General features: G+C 38.2%; 1 protein-coding gene across 2 annotated transcripts in view; it reads left to right on the top strand.

Annotated features, from left to right (window-relative positions):
* The first annotated feature begins 3,427 nt into the window (after positions 1–3,427).
* atg9a (ATG9 autophagy related 9 homolog A (S. cerevisiae)) overlaps positions 3,428–24,334 on the top strand; it is a 73,075-nt gene continuing 52,168 nt past the window's right edge. The window contains exons 1-4 of one of the 2 annotated variants that reach the window (XM_051931371.1): positions 3,428–3,599; positions 3,998–4,045; positions 9,643–9,792; positions 23,437–23,480. In XM_051931371.1, the coding sequence (XP_051787331.1) occupies positions 9,690–9,792; positions 23,437–23,480 (147 nt within the window). In that variant the 5' untranslated portion in view covers positions 3,428–3,599; positions 3,998–4,045; positions 9,643–9,689. Of the gene's footprint in view, positions 3,600–3,997; positions 4,247–9,642; positions 9,793–23,436; positions 23,481–24,334 lie in introns of both variants that reach the window. The other variant, XM_051931372.1, reaches the window with a different exon arrangement.

Here is a 24,334-nt window from a genome sequence, read left to right as displayed (position 1 = left end):
GTAGTTTACAGTGATGGTGACAGCTCCCTTATAATATTTTTTTTATTATGAGGCCCCATAAAGTGTAACCATATAAATTATATTTAGAAATTGAACTAAACAAATTAGTATAATTACAAAGTCCAATTAAATCAAAGTATAATGATTATTATCTAAACATTTACCCTTGACTCCTGTTTACCATATCCTCATTGATGTATGCAAATAATGCAATATCACCTTCCAATCAACATCAGTTTTTCCAGCTATGGAGAACTTTTTATTGTGCCAGGAGAAGGAGTGAATGAGATGAGCATATTCATCAAGTCACTGATTTTGGTAAAGCGGACAGGATCTGCATAGTTTTAACTCAAATTATAATGTAAGCCCTTTTGAAAGATACTTATACATTTAATTAAATCAGCCTTTAGCAATGCATTTAAAGTTTAAAGTATAAAGTTGTTGATTGTTTACTTTTACTTTTCCTTGTTTGTGTGTATTACGCTATGCCAATTTGAGGATGATGATGATTATTATTATTATGGTTGTTGGGTTATTATCTATGTTGTAGCCTTTAATTTCCTGTCCACCTCCCACCAGTGTTTATCATTGGTTGGTGCTCTTGCATATTGCATTGTATGTATACTGATTATGTTATTTAGTAAAATTTTCTACATTTCTGGAATCCTTTTAAGGTGTAAAGCACAATATCCGTTAAAATACACATCACCTCAAGCGTCATTATTTAACATGCTGACCCTGAATGTACCAACATTGGGGTAGGCAAATCTCATATTAAATTTAAAAAATGACTCATTCTTGTTGAAAAGATGTGACAATTAAAGTGGCCCAATGTGATTTAAACCATAGTACTGCACATTAAATTTTGGGCTGTTGATGTAGGAGTGGGCCATTTTGACTAGTTCACCTATACTGCTCTGGACAGATCTCACATTCAATTTAAAAAAGAAACCTTGTTCCAAATATGTGAAAAGGAAAGTGGCCCAATGCAATTTACATTAACTCTTTTCAGTCCTTGCTAAATATCACAGTGTGTCCTGTGCTGTAGCAGTGTGCCTGTTTTGTTGATTTTCACAAGGACAATTTAACATAGAAATCCCACTTAATGAAAATAAAAGTGACAAATGGTATTTAGTCCTTTGGAGCGCACACTAAATACTATGGTGCATGTGTCGTGTGGACTCTTGCTCCTTACATCGCGCTTTTGGGTAGCTCACTATCCTTGGAAAGACTACTTGCTTTTGCACCACTAGGTGGAATTCCTTATGCAGCTTTGTATTCTTGAAGTTTTTCTAGGCTCCCGTGCAGCTAGCTCTGAAGCTGGTCATTTACATGATGAAATGCCAACTCATAGCGGTGGTAACTCATCCACAGACTCATGCAGCTTCTCAACGTTGTTACAGTACTGTACTTTGTACTGTGCTGTTGACGTGGGAATGTGTTAAGTTTGCCAGTGAATTAAAATTGTGCACCTGTAATGGGTAGGGTAAATCTTACCTGTTGTTTAACAGATGAGCCTGTCTTGTTGCAAACTTCTTAACGTAAAAAGGCTGAAAGTGATTTAACCTTTTATGGTGCCCGTTAAACATCATTGATCAATCAGTCATGCAGACAAATCCTAGAGTGAACGAGATTTACAGGTGAATTTGGTTACTGTATCTGCATTGGTCCCAGTAAAGTTGTCGTGTGTTCAAAATGTTATCAGCGACAACATTAAAGCAACTTACAGGTGATGTGAATAACATAGATTATTCCATTACAGTGGCACCTGTTAAGGGGTGGAATATACTAGGTCATCGTCATATCTTATCATCCCACTGCTGTATCCAAGTAAGAGCAGCGTCATTAGCATCCTTAAGATCTTCATCGGTACGTGTAGGATCGTTTATACTAGGTAGCAAGTGAATAGTTAGCTCTTAAAGGTAATGTGTTGGAAGTGGGAAAAATAGGCAAGCATAAGGATCTTAGAGACTCTAATAAGAGCCAAATTGGATAGATGACTGGGTCAGAGCATCTCCAAAACGACAGGTCTTGTGGGGTGTTCCCGGTATGCAGTGGTTAGTACATACCAAAAGCAGTGCAAAGGAGGACAACCAGTGAATTGGTGACAGGGTCATAGGCACCCAAGGCTCACTGATGCACGTGGGAAGCAAAGGCTGGCTCATCTAGTCAGATCCCACAGAAGAGCTACTGTAGCACAAATTGCTGAAAAACTTAATGATAGTCATGAGAGAAAGGTGTCAGAACACACAATGCATTACAACTTTCTGCTTATACGTGGACTGGTCAGAGTGCCCTCGCTGACTACTATCCACTGTCAAAAGTGCCCACAATGGGTATGTGAGTGTCAGAACTGGACCATGGAGCAATGGAAGAAGGTGGTTTGATGAATCATGTTTTCTTTTAGATCATGTGAATAGTCAGGTGTGTGTCCACATTTACCTGGGGAAGAGATGGCACCAGGATGCACTATAGTTAGATAGCAAGGCACTGTGATGCTCTGGGGAATGTTCTGCTGGGACACTTTGGGTTCAGCTGTTTATATTACTTTCACCTACCTAAAGATTATTGAAGACCACATATACCCCTTCATGGCAACGGTAGTCATTGATGACAGTGGTCTCTTTCATCAGGATAATGTGTTTTGCAGCACTGCTAAAATTGTTCAGGAATGGTTTGAGGGACATGACAAACAGTTCAACCTGTTGATTTGGCCTCCAAATTCCCCAGATCTCAATTTCTCAATCCGATTGAGCATCTGCAGGATGAAAAACAAGTCAGATCTACGAAAGGCCCACCTCGCAACTTACAGGATTTAAAGGATCTGCTTCTAATGTTTTAGTGCCAAATACGATAGGACACCTTCAGATGTGTAGCAGAAAAGTTGCTTCGACGGGTCATAGCTGTTTTGGTGGAATGAGCGAGACCTACATATTATTTGGCAGATAGTGTTAGTGTACTGGCTGATTAGTGTATATTTTTTCTTATTAGTGATCACATTTATTGACACTGATGCATTGTATTTCTCGCTGTGTGAAATGTAGTTGGCCTGCGAATAACTAGCTAATCAGCATCGTGGTTGACAGTTACCTATCCCTGGCACTCCAACTGGGCTTAGTTACAGCCTAGTGCCTGTTCTATATTGACTGAATAAGTCATTAGTTTGTCGTTTATTGTGATTGTCCGTTGACTGATTCAAATGCATAAAACGCCTCGGACGGCAATCTTCATTTTACGGTCCAACGGATGCCTGTATAATTTAAACGATTCGAGATTTTACAGCTTTGCCAGGAACAACATAAAAAAACATACTAGCAGCGACCATGAGCTTCTTTCCTGGAACGCAATCTGAATCTGCAGCTGCGCAGTCCGCGACAGAATAAATGATCGTTATAAAGCCGTGATTGGACAGAACGTACAGCCCTCCCTGTCTCTGATTGGTGTAGAAAGCTGCCAATCAACAGGTCCCGTCTTTGTCGCTGTTGTGAAATGAAACGAAAACTGCATGTCTGTAGCTCACCGGAAAACAGTAACCAACAGATAAAGGCAAAGCGACACGTATCTCGGAGTTGTATATCGCGCTGGAACCAAATGAAAAGGTAGGGGAAATGTAAAAGCGTTAAACAGAATAGAAACAAATACGCTGTATGCTTGTTTTCCGATGGTGTGGGGCCGCCTGGGTGGAACGTCATAAAGCAGTGGTGTCTCTTGGCATAAATAAGTCACGTTGCAACCACAGTAGTGATTCAGTGAAAAGAAGCCTTCCATAGATATACATGGCGCAGTTGACAATCTTGGTGCCTCCTTATGTTTACACGAAGGTCTGGGTAGATGTAATGACCTGATGGATGTATAGATTTTTCCCTCAGTGCCAGCGGTGCTCTGTTTTCGACGTCGCTTTGACTTGTGTCTGCAGTGCGCCGCCCGGCTGAACAAGATCATGATAATTGCCTGCTGGGCCCATTTCAAACGCTCTGTTTGTTTCTTTCACTTCCAGAGTGAATTGGGAAGACGCAAGTCCAAGCCGGCAGAAGTGGAAGAGGAGGTAATCCTTGCCTGCGAATTGCCATGAGTCAGTTGTTACTGTGTTGGTGGGGACAAGACATGACACAGTCAGGGGTTCAAGAAGCTAACAGAAAGTCAAAGAGCCAGGCTGTCAAGAAGCTAACAGAAAGTCAAAGAGCCAGGCTGTTGGTTTCATCAGACACCTTTCCTTTATTCATCTTTATCGACTGCATGTGATTTTGTAGGTCAATTAACTTTTCTTCTATGTGTTTTTTTCATTGAACACCGCCTAGAGTTTTATGTTTATGGTAAGCATCTTGGCAAAGTTTGTACGTGAACAACATGAGAACTTTTCTCACATAGGTTTCTACAGTTTGTTTCCTACATGATCATTCATGTGCAGTGCTACTGTGAGCCTGATGTTATTTTGTTAGCAACAAATACAAAATTGGTGACCATATCTAAATGCTCCCCACATGAGGTACATGCATAACCCCCCATTGGAATAAACAGTGCCCAATGACAGCATAGTATTCCGGGGAAGGAGAAAGCCCAGTAAGTGATGGTGGAAAACCCCAACTCTATAATAATGTGCCAAGTGTTTTGTTTCTTGCAGCCTTTTGAGTTGTCACAAACTAAACTGAAAAGAAAAAATAACCTTTCAAATTAGTACACTGCAAACTGTATAGAAGCATATATTGTAATAGCAGTGGAGCTGCGATGGAGCCACAGTGTAGCACTGCAGCCTCATGAATTTAGTGTGATGGTTTAGAATCCAGCATTTGGTTGTGTATTGTATGAGTGTATATGTTCTCCCTGTGTTTTTGTGGATTTTTCTGTGGGTAGTATGGTTTTCCAAAGATGTAAATGTTAGGTTAGCATTTCTAAATTGCTCCCTGTTGCCTGTTCTTCCTTTGTGTCAGAAGCCTTTTGGGGTAGTTGTGACAGCTTTATGATTGTAGAAACGGGCTACTGTTGTGTGTTTTTTTTTTTTTTTTTTTTGTTTTAATTCCTAATACAAGTCTATCACAAAGCTTCAGAATCGATAACCACCTTGCCAGAAAACCTGTTTATTGCTATTTAGCAAACGCTATTAAAATGATTAATGTAGTGATTCTGTTTCCAAACAGAAATGCATATTCTGCAATTCCTCTGTTATACAAAGTTCAGAGTCCTTCAGTTAGATGGTGTCCACATTAAATAAAACTTTTTGCAGGTCAGTTTACTTGAGATACACAACTGTTTGTGTTTTTTTATGTGCTGAATGATACACAGACATTTGAAACAAACACAGTTCTATTAAAGCCTCTTTCATACTGCCTGACTTTTTTCCAGTGATTATAAGTGGTAGTAGCCTTTATTTACTTAATCCTAACAAATCATGGCTCATACCCCGGGACTGACAGTTGTTTAGTCTGAAATTCGCAGCAGTTCAGTCATAGCACTCCACCTAATCACCACTTAAATGGAAATAAAGTGTATACAGATACACAGAAAAGATCCCATTTACATGGAAAAAAAAAAAAAAACAAACGCAATGATGGTTTCAAGAAATGAAGGAGAACTGTTTTAGAGCACACAAAAAGAGAAGAAACTCTAGAAACTTTGGAAACTGCACAACAGAGTAGAAAAAGGAAAAAGTATTCTCATTTTGCATCAAAACCAGAAATTAGAAAATGTGCTGAGTAGTTGTGAGAGAATTATCTAATCTGTCACCCTCGGCAATTCGTTGTCTTGTAATCTGATAACTTTTAAGACAACAAGATCAAGTAATGTAGTCTTTAAGTTTGAAATGCATTCTGATTGAAAGTTTTGTGATGTGATGCAGAGCCATTTTAGATGTGAAAGTCAAGCATAGTTGCATCTCTTTAGTACCTGGATGAAAACTGGAATACCAAAGAGAGGGGGGAGAGAGAAACATGCTAACATAGCAGGTATATGCATATTCTACTTAGACTGTGACTAGACTTGTATTTAAAATTTGGTTCATGGACCTGTTTTAACCATTTAAATTATTCCTGAATTTCCTGAAAGAACTTCTTCAATGACAAGGTAACATATTAAGAGCCAACAGTGGATTGGCTGTCAGTTGACTGTAGAGCACACTCCCCCAAACACCCACTTTTGCTTACATACAACCAGTAAACCTAACTTGCGCATTTTTGGAATACTCTAAGGAAAACCCTTGTAAACGAAGGAAGAAAATACTAGTTTCTTGGGCTGAAATTCCTAAATCTACACTAATAAATGTAATATATGAAAAGTAATTTATCCTTAAGTATGTAGTATGTTACTGATCATCTTTAGCAATATTAATGTGTAATTTTAGCTCATACTGTCACATGTACATGGAGGGTAGAACTCCTTTTTCAAGCACAAACCATCTCAAGCCTCTCAAAAAATACCTCATATATACTTTTAAAAAAAATAAAAATAAAAAGGTGCTGTTTGTGTTGTATTGCATATAAAAGTGCATATACCTAAAACACTATAGATAAAATGTTCTAGTTTCATCAAGCAGAGATTCTTACATTTTTATTAATGTATAATATGCAGTTGAAAGATATTGCATAGTTCAAGCTGCTGTGTAAATTAATTAAAGCTAGGTTGATGTAAAGTTGAAAGAAACTTTGAAGAGAGACATGCAGTTAAAGAAATCATTCACAGCATAGCACATAATATTAGAAAGGGCAAAATGAATGTGATTACATTTTAATTGCAACACAATTAATAGTCCCCTTATATTTATGGAATTGTACATCACTTGAAGCTTGCAAATTGAAAGAATTCTTTAAAAATTAATTCAAATTACCTTGTGGGCAAGACATAGGTAATGAATTTTTCTTCACTTTGGAAGATCTACTAAGATCAGTGTGAAACTGCATGTTGGCAGAGTCACCGATAACGAGCATTGCCAGTAACAGATAATTTAAAATCTATAAAATGGTAAAAGGTAAACTGGATGTACAGAATGGCAGTTATTTTGAATTGTTGCCATTGAGAATCTTATATATAATTTGCCAGTCTCCTCACTCACTCACGTCTGTCCGAAGCCGAATGTGCAGTCGCCTTCTGCACACGTCGCCTTCTGCGCATGGCCGAAGCCAAATGCGCAATCGCCTTCTGCGCAGCTGCCCGAAAAACCTTACGAGATCGACATCGCGGCAGGCAGCGGATTTACGGCCGCGAAAATTCAAAAAGGCGACTTCGACCAACATCGCGACAGGGTCCGTCTGAGGCCGAATGCGCAGTCGCCTTCTGTGCAGCTGCCCGAAAAACCTTACGAAACAGACATCGCGGCAGGCGGCGGATTTACAGCCTCGACAATGCAAAGAGAAAGGCGACTTCGACCAACATCGCGGCAGGCGGCGGATTTATGGCCGCAAAAATTCAAAGAGAAAGGCGACTTCAATTAAAGCTCTAGAGGCCTGAAAGGCGATTTCGACTACAGCTCCCGGCCTAATTACGCATTCATTCAATACACCTATATCAGGATTGTGGTGCTTATACTTATTACTTACTATTCCACTCATGCCCATTTCATCTTACATTGTCGAAACGGGCTCTTTGTCTAGTATATAATAAGCAACAAACCCCTGCATCCAAAAATAACAGGCTTGTAGGTGGCAGTAAGGTGGTAAAACCTCTCCAGATGTACCACAGGTTTACATTTAAAGGTACCAACATTTTAATACAGGAGTTTTTCACTTGCTGTGTCCACAAAAGGAATGTGTCCTTTGCATCCAAAGTTGCCTGCTTTTAGACTTCAGCATTCAGAATGACTCGTCTTTAGAATATTCTCAAAGAAGCAAATCATTTTCTGTTTCCGAGTTTAAGAATAAGTATCAACAAGTTGATGCATTCCCCTTCTGGTTGGTAACATGGGTGAATACAGACTGCATTTCAAAGTCTGTATCCCACATTTGAGCTTTAATTGATTAACTGCTTGCATGGTCTTCCTGCATAAATCCAAATAGTAGCACTAACACTACATGTTCTGAACTCTACCTCCTCCAATTCTTTGTCTTGTGATAATCACAAGATCTAGGCAACATGAGCGGGGTGGAAGTAGTTATACTTCACATACTGGTTAACATATGATATAACATTTTTTTTTTTTTTTTTTTTTTTTTTAAGAAGTTTTGGAAAGTAGGAAAGAGTACAAGTACTCAACATCATAGTGGGTTTTTTTTTTTTTTTAATTCAATATGCTGTATGTTTTCAAGCCCTGGTTTGAATTGCATTTTAATTGTGGGTTTGGGGGGTGATATATTATGCTTATTTGATAAATCATCAGAACTGACACAGTATAAAATTAAAAAATATTTTGTTTTCACAAACATCTTTAAAGTTAGAGCTGTGGTATGACGATGCAGTTATTTGTCTTAGATCAGGAGAACAAATGTTGTTAAAAAGCCGGGAAACCCAAAGAAAAACTTCTTGCTGAAACAAGATGATTGTGCAAACTACACCCACAGTAGATAGGTCCTGAGCAACACTTGAAGTATTTTAGGTTGATTGGCTGCTCTAAGCTGGTCCAGTATTATTGAGTGTGGTTATATAAAAGTGTCCTCACAGTACTGTAGAAAATGTTTTCTGTTTACTAAGCAGTTGTACACTATTTTCTACAGTACTACAAAGTGAATGAGCAACTATAATGGCTCTTTAATGGGTATGGTACAGTAAGCAACTATATTTCTAATTGATAATTGTTCTGTGGAGTAGATGGAAATGTGAAGTAACAATAAGAGTATACAATTGTCTAATACTAAGCAGAGTTGGCAACCAATTACAAATTGATCTTTTTGCCAAACCTAAAACAAATCCCCTGATTGTAGCCAAAGATTAACTTGCAAAGTCTTTTATATTAGAAAAATAGAAACAAAATGCATACACTAGATTTACTGTTGTTATCCAGTTTTGGATGACCAAGCGAAGTCCATGGCTGACCTTTTATGCTGTCATAATAATGACGTCACACATTACCATACTTATCATTTATTAATGTGGTGTCATCTGTGAATATCAAGATAGAGTTGAGAGAAGACTTGGGTAATCTTAGACTACTACTTACAAAGTGAAACCAAATCAAAAAATGTAATGTTGTGAATGGATTTAGTGACCTGAAAAACAATAGTAACTTGAATTTTAAATACAGGAATCTTTCTAAAAACAAGGTTAAAAATTAGAAACAAAAGAATTGTAACAATAATGTTTTAAGGAGGATCTAAAAAAGCAAACTTGGAACACTGGTTCATCCAGACCTGATGTTCTCTTAGATTGTTTGTTTTTATTTTCAAATCATTGGCTATAATATTCAAGTAAGAAGCCTGGCAATTTTTGTTGTTCACACTGGACTTTTTTTTGTTTGTGCCTGTCATCTGTGGGTTATCATATGCTTTCAGCCATTGTTACTCTGTTTTTTGTCTGTTCCTCCCTCTGGTTTTATGTTTGCCTTTGTTTCAATATGTGGCTTGCATTGACATTTCCTGTTTTTAGCTGCAGCTTCTTTGTTAGTTTCCTGTCTAACTGCGTTCACAAAGCATAAAAACTTTGTTGTTCAAGTTAATGCATTTTTAAAATAGACGTAAAATATTAAAATGCACCAGTTTACATGTTAAATTACTTTTTCCATAGTTACAGGAAGAGTCTTTATGTTGCCTGATACAAGATGAGAGAATAAAATGGCCCACTTTGACACAGAGTATCAGCGACTGGAGGTGTCTTACAATGACTCTCCACCTGGGGAGGAGGACATGCTCGTTCATGTCCCAGAAGGCAGCAAGTGTAAGTGTCAACTCCTTAAAAGTTAAAATTGATTTTTCTAAACTCTGTATTTTATATTTATGTTCTACATAATGAGGATGACTCAAAGGTGAGTGAAACATAGTACTCTTAGTGTTTTCTTTTAGCAGTGAAGAATAGTCTCTATATGAGTTGACAGTCTCTCATCCTAATCTTGCTTTGGTCAGCTGATGCCTCCAGGTCACACACACCAATCCAACGCGCCATGTATGATGATGGTGGTAGAGTGCAATACTCTCATCTTGCCACTTCCCTTTCGCAGGCAAGGTAGTTCGCAAACGATCATATCCAAATTGTAGTGCCAATTTCCTACATAAAAGTATTTGAATCTTTTCAGCATGTTCAAATTCTGTGTGGCTAGAAATGAAATTCTCAAAGTGTTGATCAGTTGTGTGTTTTTTTTTTTGGTTTTTTTTGCGGAGGTAACAGATACCAACTTCTCTTAGATTATTAGCTACCTGAAGCTTAACAATCACAACACACTCTTATCAGCTCATTCATCTTATTACTTTCCCTTACTAAAGGTACAGTATGTCACTTGTAGGATTTTGCAGCCAGCTTGGTGCCTACTTGTGGAGTTCTTGAGCCTCCTTGCAAATTTGGAAATTGTGTTTGAATGTTCTCTGGCATACCATCATATCTATAGAGCTACTGCAAGATGAACAGACAGTCGTTTACACATCTGGGTTTTTATATGTACTGTATAATAGCACCTTCTGTAGTAATATTTAACATAGTATACTTTTTATGCAAATTTTACATAGTATTGCATAGGAGTAGGCGGTGTGACCTAAAATCTATTTTACAGAACAACCGAAAAATTCACTAGATGCAGTTGTAATGTATTTTATATATCTTTTTCATATTGAAACTTATTTTTTAAACATATAATGTATTAATGATTAATATAATTAACATTTGGTTGTTTATATGTACGTTTTATGACGTGTCAGTTGCTATCTTGCACCCCAAAACACGAGGCTGAGTCTTAGTACTTTAGCAAAACCAGCTTTATTTTGCTACCACTCTTCTGTACATAGACACAGCAACTGGACATAGTTGTGGCCAGGTTAGTGGCCAAGTTATACTGTTCCCTGCATTTATAATTTCCCCTGTGTCGGCCACAGGCGTGTATAGCGCAATCTCGATCTGCTCGTAGTTGTTTTGGCGGCACTCTACTGCTGTGCTGCGAACCTGTGGTTGCCTCAGCAACAGAGAATCAGTCCTCCACAGGCGCGGTTCGGTGTGCCGTCTCATTGGGGGAGGATCCTAAAAGTTCAAAAACCTCACAGTTTGCAATGCTACTCAAATAGAGTCAACTGCAGACTTGTTCATTTGCTGTCACTATTGCCAAGCAAGCACAGCACAAAACACAGCTTCTTCCTGTCCTCCCTTCCGGTTTCCATTTACTTACCATTCAGATTGAACCACTTCTCACTTCCGGTAGTAAGTAAAAATATGTTAAAAGAAGTAGGCTCAGCTCTTACGTACGGTTCACAAGTCCATACAAAATACATTATATCTAAGGCTAATGGTGTACTATATTGACATAAAACTAGATTTCAATATTTTCCTGGAATTTGACGATAACAATAATTAGATGACATTTTACATCCTTTAACAATGTGTTTGTAAAAGTCTTATTGATCTAGCTTGGTTTGATAATGGGACATTAATTGTATCTTACTAATGAGATTAATGGTGTGATGCCTGGGCGCGTACAGCTACCCTACCCCTGACAAAGACAGGCAGGACACAGGTTTAGTCCACACAGAACACGGTTTTATTTACAAAGTTCAGCACTCCACAGTACAAAGTAAAGCACAGTACACTAATTACCAACACAGTCCCTTCAGTCCTTCACAACAGGCTTTGTCTTCTTCCTCCCGACTTTGGGAGTTGGATGCTGGTGACTGGCCCCTTTTTATAGGGCACCCGGAAGGGACTCCAGGTGCCCAACGAGCTTCTTTCAGTAGCACTTCTGGGTGTGGTGGAAGTGCTGCCAAAAAGGGCCCCACAAATGTCCATGTGCCCCTTGGCAGAGGCCACGGGCCTCAACAGGGTTGAGCTTCTAGGCTCATGACCCGTGGCCCCACTGGAAACCAAGGGTGCTGCCCTCTGTTGGTCTGGGAGAGAAACTCTCCTGGAAGTACTCTCTACCCCGGTCCTTCCATAATCTGGGCATCCTAGCGGGGTAAGGGCCCAACAGTCCACCACAATGGAAACAACAGTTAAGGAAAATCAGTCTTATTTATTTAAGGAGTGAAGTAAATTAACACAAAAACATTAAAATCACCAAAGTTTTACTGAGCTGAAACAGTGCAAATATGAGTAAACCATTTCAAAGTGGCCTACAGGATTTGCACAAAGGGCCAACAAAACTATTACAATGACGGCATTTTAAACTGACACTTACCCTTAACGTAAACAAGATTTGAATCCAAAGAGAATAAAATACTAATCAGAATTGAAGTACAAGACATGAACATTACAGTCTGAATAAACAAACTGCTCTGCTGTAAGATGAATTGTGCAGCATATAAACAAGAACAAAAATATAACACGGTGCTTCCCAAACTCCGTCCTGGGGTCTCACTGTGGCTTCAGGTTTTTGTTCCAACCAGCTTCTGTTTTTAATTGGACCCATAGCCCAATTAAATGAACTGTTATTTCCCAGTTTCTGTGTTTTGGAGTCAATGGAGAAATAACAAAAGTAAGTTTGCTAAATTTATTAAAATGTACTAAGCACTTATAAGGGGATAATTTTTTACTCTTTTTAAACAATTTTCAGCCTGATTTTCATTCTTTTCCAGGTGTTCTGATTGTTTAATTTATTATCTACTAATTAGTGGGTCTGACACTTAAGTTATTGCAGCCTTTCATCATTTAGTGTTGTTTACCTGGCTGTCAGTTCTGTTTGTTTTAATTACCATTATTAGGGTACAGTGAAGGGTGCAAACTGCCCCAAAAAAATAACAAAATAATAGGACAACCACAAAAGAGAAGTAAGCATTTAAAGCAAAAGTAGAAATATTTCTAAATGTCTTTATAAATGTAAAAATCATACTGTTGACCTTTTTCTAAAGGCAGAGTAAGAGAAGGGGAAAAAGACCATCAAAATAAACAAGATCAGTTATTATCACCAATTATGAATCTGGCAAGAATAAAAACCTGCAGCCACAGTGAGTAATCAGGACTGAGTTTGGGAGCCACTGATCTATCATATTGTAGTAAGTGGCACAGTGATGGCGCTGCTGCCTCAGAGTAAAGAGATCGTGGGTTAGTGTCCCAGGTCCTCCCTGTATGGTAGCACTTTGAGTAGCGTGAAAGCACTATATAAATACAATTAATTATTGTTGTTGTTATTATTATTATTATCACTATAGTGTAAAAATTCCAATTTCTATCAAATACTGCACAAAAAAATATAGCATCTGTAAACCAGATCTGTCATATATTGCACAAAGAGAAAAAATAAGCCTATAACAATTTAAAACAAATTAAGAACTTCAAGTTCTGTTCAATATTGCAGAAAGATATCAGAAAAAAAAACTTTTGTAAAATTCTACTTGGGGAAACTTCACATTGTGTGACAAACACCAGTCAGACCACAATTTGGCTTTAGAGGAGCATTTTTATGTTACATTTCCTCCTGTGCTGAAAACCCTCTCAGAAGGGCTGTTTAAGGCATGGATACACAGGTACTTTCTTGCAAGTTTCCCTTATTTGGGGAAATGTACTTGTTTTTCACCACTTGAGTGGATTTACATTATAATCCACCTGAGTTATCATCAAGTAGTGACCTGTGTTGTGTGTGTTTTTTGTTTGATCGCCCCTTGTGTCCTCACAGTGGGGCAAGGAGGCGACAATCTGTACAAGTGTTTTAAATAATGAAAGAAAGAAAAAAATGCTTTGGAATTGCCCCAGCCCCCTGCATGGGGCAAAATGGCTAGTGAAATAAAATACACCTGATATGGCATATGCCTCTTACGGAAATAAAAATAATTTGTTTGAACAGATTACTAATTTGTTCAAACTGACTTTTCTCTTTTGCCGGACTGCTACCGGGCTATGTACCAGATGAGTTTCACTTTGCAGATGGTGAAACAAGTTAGCTGTTGAGCTGTCTTTAATGGTAAACAATTTCTGACATAGTTTGCAGATTTCTGTCTTTTTAAGCAACATCAGTCTTTCCCAAACCAAACCACCTCCACGACAGTGAGGATGATCCACGTCTTGCAATTAAATTTAACTACGTACTGTAGATTGAGAGGCTGTTTATCCTGTGGCGCTGTTTGCTCATTCAGTTTTAGGCAGCCTAAGCTAGCTTTACTTGTGGTGCACTCATCATGTACACATGCAGTAGTCTATCCTGTTATGTTATATGAGACAGGGAATGAGTGAAATCTCAAGGCGTGTTTTTTGATTGTTTTTTGCAAAGTGAGTAACATACTTGATAATTTCATTTCACATCGTTAGTACAAAAATTAAGTTATTATTGTAGATGATACATATTGCACACTCCTATTTAAGACGCTTACATACCAACACTGATGTTTGATCGATACTAAAATTTTGACTCCAGAACTGATGATAAAATGATACTGAAGCAAGTAACATATTATTATTGCTCTTCTCATTAACTTTTCACGGTGAAACATACTTTTTAGTAGAAAGTTATGGGGAAACATTCCTTGTGTGAAAAGTCAGTTTAAAAAATAACCCCAAGTTAAACTAGTCTTGTTTAAATGGACATGCCAGTAAATCTGTCATTTGAGTGACTAAAATTATAGAGGTCCTTGGGTAATGATTACTTTACCCAGAGCCTGAAGTGGGGGGAAAAAAGAACTTTAATTTTACTCCTTTATGTGTACATTGAATAACATGTGGTGAGGATATGTGGTGGGGGGGTATTGTATCCCCTTGGAATCCCGCAGGTGTGCTAATATACACAGTTTATATAGAAAATCTGGTTGATGTTGGACTGTCCCCCTTGAAGGTGCGAACAGACATATTGGTCTTAATAATAGGAGTTGTTAATATGGTCTAAACTTATGTGCAGTATATATACATTAACTACAGGGAACTGGGACGTGCTGGAGCAGAATAATGTTGTGTCATTGCCCCATTTCAAGCATTAACTTTATGCAACCTCCTGGTACAAAAACTAATTCCATCTGAATAGAGTTTGAAAATTACAGTCGTCATCTGGTCATTATTACTTTATGCCACCTCCTGGTATTAAACTTAATACCTTTTGGATTGTCCGTATTATAAAGAGAAGTTTAAACAAAGGTGTCAGAAACCCAGTGACCTTGACTCCTGATGCACAGTTGTGCAACTCCGCTGAACAACTGATTAGCTGCGCATTCCAGTCAAAAGCAATGGCAAGAGGAAGGTGACATGTTATTAACATGGCCTTAGCAAAATGTAAACAGCGATGGGGGGAAAAAAAAAAAGTTTGGCATAATTATAAAATAGTAATTAAAAAAAAAAAATTGTGTAGTATTCCTGCAACAAGTAACAAAGAGTGCTTACCAAACAAACGCGTGGGAAATTTGTATGTTTTAATATAGAATTTGCAGGAATTACTATCTATGTGCAGGATATGTGCAATCTTGTGCTGAATTTCAGGTCTTGGCATTAATATTTTCTTGTTTTTACTGTATCCCCTCACACCTGTCAAGTTCTAAACTTCAGGAAGGCATCAGCATGTGTAAGGGATAAATACTTGACAAGATTCAGTGTTATTACCTTATTTGGTGAGACAAGCCTTATAACACTGTTAAGTAAACAGATGCTGTAATATCTCCAGGTTCATGTTTTCATTTGCCTCCTATGCAAAGTATTGCCATATCTTACTTCAACTGCACTGTTTGTCAGCAAGCTGAGGATGATTGTTATCAACCATTTCCATCTTTTTGCTAACTGAATTAACAAGAGGGTAGCAAAGATTAGCTAGTGTGAATTGGTTCTCTGTTAATTGCATAGATGCAGTACCGCCGCCAATCAGCATGCCATCTCCATTTCGTCTGTGCATTTGTTAAAGATACAATGCTTACTTTTCAATAAAGGTAGCGTAAAGCAATTTAGTCACATTTTCATATGGTAACATTACCAAATTTTTCAAAATGCTGGTATAATACCGTTTTAAAAATTTGTTAGTTCATTTCTTTTTAATTGATGGTATACTGTGCAATGTTCACAGACACAAAATCTCATTGTGAGTTTCCTTTTGCATACAAGTTTTATGCTTTATATTTAAATGTGTTCACTAGTTTTTTGCTAATTTAGTGTACTAGTTAAACAATTTTCTCAAAAACTATACCAAAAGAAGAATTTATGTATTTATTTATTTATTAATAATCATCAGTTTTTATTAATTTTTTGTGAGTTTTTTAAAATGAAAATTGTATATGCCTTCTAGGGATTTTGGAACTAATGTACTCTGAATTTAACAACAACAAGATTTTAGTTTAATGATGTGTCAAAAAAGTTAAACATTTACAGCATCATCCTGCAATGCTATCTTTATTTTTCTCTGGATGCCACCATTTTAGAGCAAATGTGTTAGCTGTTTCCATGGCAATCCTACCCAGAATTCCCCTAGAATATGCCACATGTGGAGAGACAGTATGTAGGTTGGTGTGTACATTTTCGTAGTATCTGAGATGGTGGATGATTCCTGATGTTGCCCCCTTAAAAGAAATCTTTTTGTCTTTCTGGTTTAAGAAATTTAGCCCTTGTTATTGGTGTCTTTGAGTTCTGGTTACCATTTTTATTTTTTAAATTTTATTGATTTTATTAAAATCACACAACATTCCATACAAATAGATAAATTTTACAAAAATAGGATTGAACACAAATCAACCCCACCCCTGAGAAAGAGAGCATGGGCAGCAGAATAAAGCTTAAGGCTAGTAAAAATAAGTAAATAGATGAATTAATAAGTGAATAAAGATAAATGGAGAAGAAAAAGAAATGGGGAGAGAATCTGCTTCCTCAGTGCTTTAAAAGCTTATTCTAAAATGTTATTGATTAGATCCTGCTAGGTTTTGAAAAATTTCTGCACAGATCCTCCAAGTGAGAATTTGATTTTTTTCCAGTTTCAAATAGTATATAACATCAGTTACCCACTGACTTAAAAGAGGAGAGTTAGGATTCTTCCAGTTTTAGCAAGATAAGTCTACGTGCCAATAGTGTAGTAAAGGCAATCACAGTTCATTTGTCCTTCTCCACTTTAAGCCTATCTGGGAGTATACCAAACACTGCTGTTAATGGGTTAGGAGGGATTGTGACACCAAGGCTGTCTGATAGGCATTTAATGATTTTGGTCCAAAATTATGTTAATTTGGTACAGGCCCAAAACATGTGACCCAGTGAGGCTGGAACTTAATTGCAGCGTACGCAGGTTGGATCTTGCCCTGGAAACATTATGGACAATTTTAAACGAGACAGATGTGCTCGATATATAATTTTGAGTTGAATAATTATATGTTTTGCGCATATGGAGCTCGAGTGAATTCACTGAATTCCACTCCTTTTCTGAGATGTTGAGTGAGAGATCCTTTTCCCACTGTCCTCTTGGATCTTTGAAAGGGATGGACTGTAAAATGGTTTTATATATTGCAGAAATGCTGTTCTCGAAACTGAGCAATATTTTTTCCGGCATAGTGGGATTTGGGAGGAGAGGAAAATTGGGCAGGTTCTGTTTAACAAAGTTTCTAATTTGAAAATAGTGAAAGAAATGTGTTGCTGTAAAGTTAAATTTGTGGTGTAATTGTTCGTAGGATGCAAAGACATCGTCTATGTACATATCTCTAAGTGATTTAAACCCAAATGCTTTCCAGACATTAAAAACTGCATATGTTCACGAAGGTTGAAAAAGGTGGTTCTCGTGCAGAGGTGCCACTGATAAAAGCTTGTCTATCTTAAAATGCTTCCTACATTGGTTCCATATTCTGAGTGAGTGAAGCACAATTGGGTTGTTACTATATTGGCGATAACTTGCATTTATTGGGGCACAAAGCAAGTAATGTAAAGAAGTTCTGTATGTTCATCTATTTGTGTCCATGTCCAGGTTTTTATAGTTTGTATGTCTGGAGGCAGGTTGAGAGGAGGAAAGTAAAGACAGTGGAACTGAGGGTAGGAACTTTGAATGCTGGCAGTATGACTGGTAAGGGGAGAGAGCAGATATGATGGAGAGAAGGAAGGTTGATATATTGTGCGTGCAAGAAACTAGATGGAAGGGGAGTAAGGCCAGGTGCATTGGAAGTGGATTCAAATTGTTCTATCATGGTGTGAATGGGAGGAGTTGGATGAAGTGATGAACAGTGTACCCAAGGGACAGAAAGTGGTGATTGGAGCAGATTTCAGTGGACATGTTGGTGAAGGGAACAGTGGAGACCAGGAGGTGATGGGTAGGTATGGTGTCAAGGAGAGGAATGAAGAAGGTCAGAGAATAGTGGATTTTGCCAAAAGGATGGACATGGCTGTGGTGTATACGTATTTTAAGAAGAGGGAGGAACATAGGGTTACGTACAAGAGTGGAGCAAGATGCACACAGGTAGATTACATCCTATGCAGAAGAGTTGATCTGAAGGAAATTGATGACTTCAAAGTAGTGGCAGGGGAAAGTGTAGTTAAGCAGCATAGGATGGTGGTGTGTAGGATGACGTTGGAGATCAAGAAGAGGAAGAGAGTAAGGGCAGAGCCAAGGATCAAATGGTGGAAGTTGAAAAAGGAAGACTGCAAAGTTGAGTTTAGGGAGGAGGTGAGACAGGCATTTGGGAGCAGTGAAGAGTTACCAGACAGCTGGGAAACTACAGCAGATGTAGTAAGGGTGACAGCAAGAAGGGTGCTTGGCGTGACATCTGGACAGAGGAAGGAGGAAAAGGACACCTGGTGGTGGAATGAGGAAATACAGGAAAGTCTACAGAGGAAGAGGATGGCAAAGAAGTGGGATAGTCAGAGAGATGCAGAAAGCAGACAAGAATACAAGGAGATAAGGCACAAGGTGAAGAGAGAGGTGGCGAAGGCTAAAGAAAAGGCACATGATGAGCTGTATGAGAGGTTGGACACGAAGGAGGGAGAAAAGGACCTGTACTGATTGGCTAGACAGAGGGACCGAGCTGGGAAAGATGTGCAACAGGTTAGGGCAATAAAGGATAAAGATGGAAACGTACTCACAAGTGAGGAGAGTATGTTGAGCAGATGGAAAGAGTACTTTGAGAGGCTGATGAATGAAGAGAACAAGAGAGAGAAGAGGTTGGATGATGTGGAGATAGTGAATCAGGAAGTACAATGGATTAGCAAGGAGGAAGTAAAGACAGCTATGAAGAGGATGAAAAATGGAAAGACCGTTGGTCCAGATGACATACCTATGGAAGCATGGAGGTGTTTAGGAGAGATGGCAGTGGAGTTTTTAACCAGATTGCTTAATGGAATCTTGGAAAGTGAGAGGATGCCTGAGGAGTGGAGAAGAAGTGTACTGGTGCCGATATTTAAGAATAAGGGGGATGTGCAGGACTGCAGTAACTACAGGGGAATAAAATTGATGAGCCACAGGATGAAGTTATGGGAAAGAGTAGTGGAAGCTAGGTTAAGAAGTGAGGTGATGATTAGTGAGCAGCAGTATAGTTTCATGCCAAGAAAGAGCACCACAGATGCAATGTTTGCTCTGAGGATGCTGATGGAGACATTTAGAGTAGGCCAGAAGGAGTTGGATTGCGTTGGACCTGGAGAAAGCATTTGACAGGGTGCCTCGAGAGGAGCTGTAGTATTGTATGAGGAAGTCAGGAGTGGCAGAGAAGTACGTAAGAGTTGTACAGGATATGTACGAGGGAAGTGTGACAGTGGTTAGGTCTGCGGTAGGAGTGACGGATGCATTCAAGTTGAAGGTGGGATTACATCAGGGATTGGCTCTGAGCCCTTTCTTATTTGCAGTGGCGATGGACAGGTTAGACAGGAGATTAGACAGGAGTCCCCTGTCAACATCAGCTATGATGTTGGCTGATGACATTGTAATCTGTAGTGATAGTAGGGAGCACGTTGAGGAGACCCTGGAGAGGTGGAGATATGCTCTAGAGAAGAGAGGAATGAAGGTCAGTAGAAACAAGACAGAATACATGTGTGTAATGAGAGGGAGGTCAGTGGAATGGTGAGGATGCAGGGAGTAGAGTTGGCGAAGGTGGATGAGTTTAAATACTTGGGATCAACAGTACAGAGTAATGGGGATTGTGGAAGAGAGGTGAAAAAGAGAGTGCAGGCAGGGTGGAATGGGTATAGAAGAATGTCAGGGGTAATTTGTGACAGACGGGTATCGGCAAGAGTGAAAGCGAAGGTCTACAGGACGGTAGCGAGACCAGCTATGTTATATGGGTTGGAGACGGTGACACTGATCAGAAAGCAGGAGACAGAGCTGGAGGTAGCAGAGTTAAAGATGCCAAGATTTGCACTTGGTGTGACGAGGATGGATAGGATTAGAAATGAGTACATTAGAGGGTCAGCTCAAGTTGGACGGTTGGGAGACAAAGTCAGAGAGATTGCGTTGGTTTGGACATGTGCAGAGGAGAGATGCTGGGTATATTGGGAGAAGGGGATGCTATGCTAAGGATAGAGCTGCCAGGGAAGAGGAAAAGAGGAAGGCCTAAGCGAAGGTTTACGGCCTAAGCGAAGGTTTATGGATGTGGTGAGAGAGGACATGCAGGTGATGGGTGTAACAGAGCAAGATGCAGAGGATAGAAAGATATGGAAGAAGATGATCCGCTGTGGCAACCCCTAATGGGAGCAGCTGAAAGAAGAAGATGTTTGCTTCCCAGTAATAAAATTGAAAGTTAGGTAGAGTCATGACACCTTCTGCCTTTTGGCCTTTGTAGGGTCGCTCTTTGGATACGTGGATGTTTAAATTTCCAAATAAATGTGGTTATAGTTGAATCTAATTTCTTAAAAAACGATTTATTGATGTATATTGGAATGTTTTGAAATAAGAAGGGAAGCTTAGGGAGAGTATTCATCTTAACAATGTTAATTCTTCCAGCTAAAGTGAGATGAAGGGTTGACCATCTATGCAAGACTTGCTTAATTTTTTCCATACATACGGCAAAATTTTGTTGATAAAGAGCTTTATGTTTACTTGTGATGTTTACCCCTAGATATTTAAACTGATCTGCAATGATAAATGGGAAGGTGTCCAATCTAATATTGTGTGCTTGAGAATTCACTGGAAAGAGCACACTTTTATTCAAATTAATTCTAAGACCAGAAAGCTTTTGAAATTCTGTTAGCGCTATTAAGATTGCAGGCACAGTATTTTGTGGGTCTGATATATACAGTACCATATCATCTGCATATAGAGAAATTTTCTGTTCAAGTCCTCTGATAATCCCCTTTATCTCATAAGCATTTCGACAGTGAACTGTCAGTGGCTCAATGGTGATTGCAAAAGTAGTGGTGACGCGGGGCATCCTTGTCTGGTACCACGTTCTAGTTTAAAGTAGTCTGAGTTAATGTTATTTAATACAAACTGAAGCTTCTGGATTGGTATACAGTAGTTTGATCCATGCACAAATGTTCGGGCCAAACCCAAATTTCTCCAATTTAGTGAAAAGGTAGTTCCATTCAATCATATCAAATTCTTTTTAGATAGATAGATACTTTATTAATCCCAAGGGGAAATTCACAAATTTTCTGCATCCAAGGATAATATCATCTCTGGGATTTTTGACTTTGCGGGTGAATATTTTACATTAAACAAGCGTCGAAGATTGGACGCTAAGTGTCGGCCTTTAATAAATCCAGTTTGATCTTGTGATATTACCAAAGGCAGCACTTTCTCCATCCTTCTACCTAGGACTTTGGAGAGAATCTTAACAAGAATTTAATCCATTGTTTTGGGTCAACTATTGTATCACCCTGTGCTAGTATCACAAAAAAAATTGAAACCATACATTGAGTGTTTTTAATTTAGTTAATTAAGAAAAAAAATGCAGAATTTGATAGAATGAGGTATTGGATTCTCTGAAGAACGTGTTTCTTTGGTGGAAAGAAGACAAAAGTTTGAACTGTCAAGGATAGTAATTGTGTATTTCCTCTACCAACGCATTCTCATGAGAGCCACCTGTTTACCTCTTTTCATTATAACCATGCTGACGAAGAAGTTGACAAAAAACTATTTCCATATAAATGAAATATTACTTTTATGAATGAAAAAATATCTATTATACATAATACATGTTAAGGACATATGCCTTTGCTAACATGTGATGTAAGTACACACAAGCATGCTCCTAATTTGTCTCTAGCTCTCTACTGCATCTAACAGATTTGGAAAGAAATTGCAATGCAAGGGAATCTGCAGCAACGGAAAATCATCAGACTCGAGCTTGTCTTGTAAATTTTCATGGTAGCGGCACTGTATATGCAACATAAAAGGTTAACAAAAGAAAAGGACATAGAAAATATATATAAAGAACTGCTGCAACATGGCAGCTAAAAATAATTTGATACACTTTTAACCCAAGATAATCTGCTACTATTTAACGCTTATGCACAACTGTATGGTTGAACCATGTTTGTAATGGATTCATCCAACAATAATTCAACAATCGTGTTCAGAGTAGGTAGGTTGTTCTTCACAGTTATGCCTCATTGAAGTTTCTCCGTAGAAGTGCTGAACCTGATGTCTCAAAGAAGACCAAATGCTCTGAATATTGTTTAGATTCATACACTGAAATTATTTTTTTCTCTCTGTAGTTCAAAGTTGCACTGAGTCAAGCCTCTCTTACATAGGCACACAAATGTATCTTGTGTGACTACTGAATAAGTGCATATCCACCCTTGGCCTATATATTGGTAAAAACTTCAGAACACACACACACACACACACAGAGAGCGAGCGCGAGAGCGCATCTGTAATTGAGTGGTTCTTATTACTTATCTAAGGGCATGTAAAATCGTGATACAGTGTGCATCTGTTCAACTTTTTCACCCTCATGTATAACTGAATGCATAAAGAAGTAACTATCCAAATAATTCAGTTTCTTGCTATAAATAACAATGGAAAATATTGCAGTCCTGCACCATATCTTCCTCCCCCGCCACCAGCGTTGGTGTCCTGTTCAATGACCCTTTACAATTATTTATTTATTTAAAATAGATTTGTCCATGTTGCAATTAAACTTTACAAATCTGCAGAGAAAATTCCTCATTTAAGTATAGGACAAATATGGTTATTGTATTCCTCAAGTTTTTTATGGTGTCTAGTCATATATTATGCATACATCTAATTATTAATAGTTTAAGCTTTTTTCTTTTTCCACAATATAGTGTGTACAACATTTATAAAAATAGCACAGATTGGAACAGTTAAAAACATTTGACTAAACTTCATACAGTATGTATTTTATTATTCATTTTGCATTAGTTTTATATTTTAATTTGTTTTCTTCCACAGCATTAAACAAGTTTGTCTACTGCATTGCTTGTTACAGAGCAAGTTGCCAGGTGCTTCATAGTTTTTAAACTTTCTAGTTATTATATAGTAATGCAGTAATTAGTTGTTATTGAGTTCTGGGCTTAAAATGTGTGATGATACTTATTACTCTTTTCTCTCTCATTTCTATTTAGCACTGTGGCATCACATAGAAAATTTGGACCTTTTCTTCCAAAGAATATCCTTTTTTCAATATGTAGTTACAGAATGGTCCCAACCCTTCTGACTTGTACAGTATTTATAACATTCACTCTGATATACTTGGTTACTTAAGTATACAAAATTAGTATTTTGTCAATCGTCAATATTCTTTTTCAGATCAAACTAAGAATTACATGCAATTAAATATTGCTCTGCATAGTTATCATCCGTAACCAATAAGTAAAAGTATTGACATATATGTGTGCTGAAATTTACTCTGTGTTAAGTACTATATAGAGAGGTGGAGTGAAATATTCTTTTAAGGGTCTTGGTAGCTTAGTAATGTTAAATTATCTACAAATTTTATAATGTCCGAAAGAATATGAGTGAAATGCAAGTCAGCAAGTTTAAGCCAAAATTAAATTTGAGGAACTCCTCAACAGAATGGCTCAAAAAGAAGAAACTGTCTGAGTCATTATGAAAGTTTTAGTAATATGTTTAAGTGACCATTAACCATGGCAAATAATCATTAACTATGTAAAACGCTAAAAGCCTATTGACTTTGCGCAAAATCACACCAGTAAAAGGTCATATAGGTCACAAGTCAAGTCAAGTTGGGGAGCATACACTGGTACAGTGTGTTGCCGCACCCACCACACAACGAAACAACTCGGGATCCCGGTTGGCAACCCCCAGGCAGACACGCGGTCCAGTCCTACCCTCCAGAAATGACACTCTGTCTGCCGCAGCCAGGTGTTACGTGGGCAACCCCTTGGCCTGGTTCAGCCACTCAGGTCCCCAACAATGAGGATCTTACGAGCTGGATCACCCTCTGGGAAATACGCCACATGGCCGTAGTGCAATAACTGACGCTCCTTCACAATGCAGGTA

Source organism: Erpetoichthys calabaricus, chromosome 8, assembly GCF_900747795.2.
Source record: "Erpetoichthys calabaricus chromosome 8, fErpCal1.3, whole genome shotgun sequence".
In the NCBI taxonomy this organism is placed as follows: domain Eukaryota; kingdom Metazoa; phylum Chordata; class Cladistia; order Polypteriformes; family Polypteridae; genus Erpetoichthys; species Erpetoichthys calabaricus.
The sequence above is the reverse complement of the archived record's forward strand: the minus strand, read 5'-3'. Positions and strand labels throughout refer to the sequence as shown.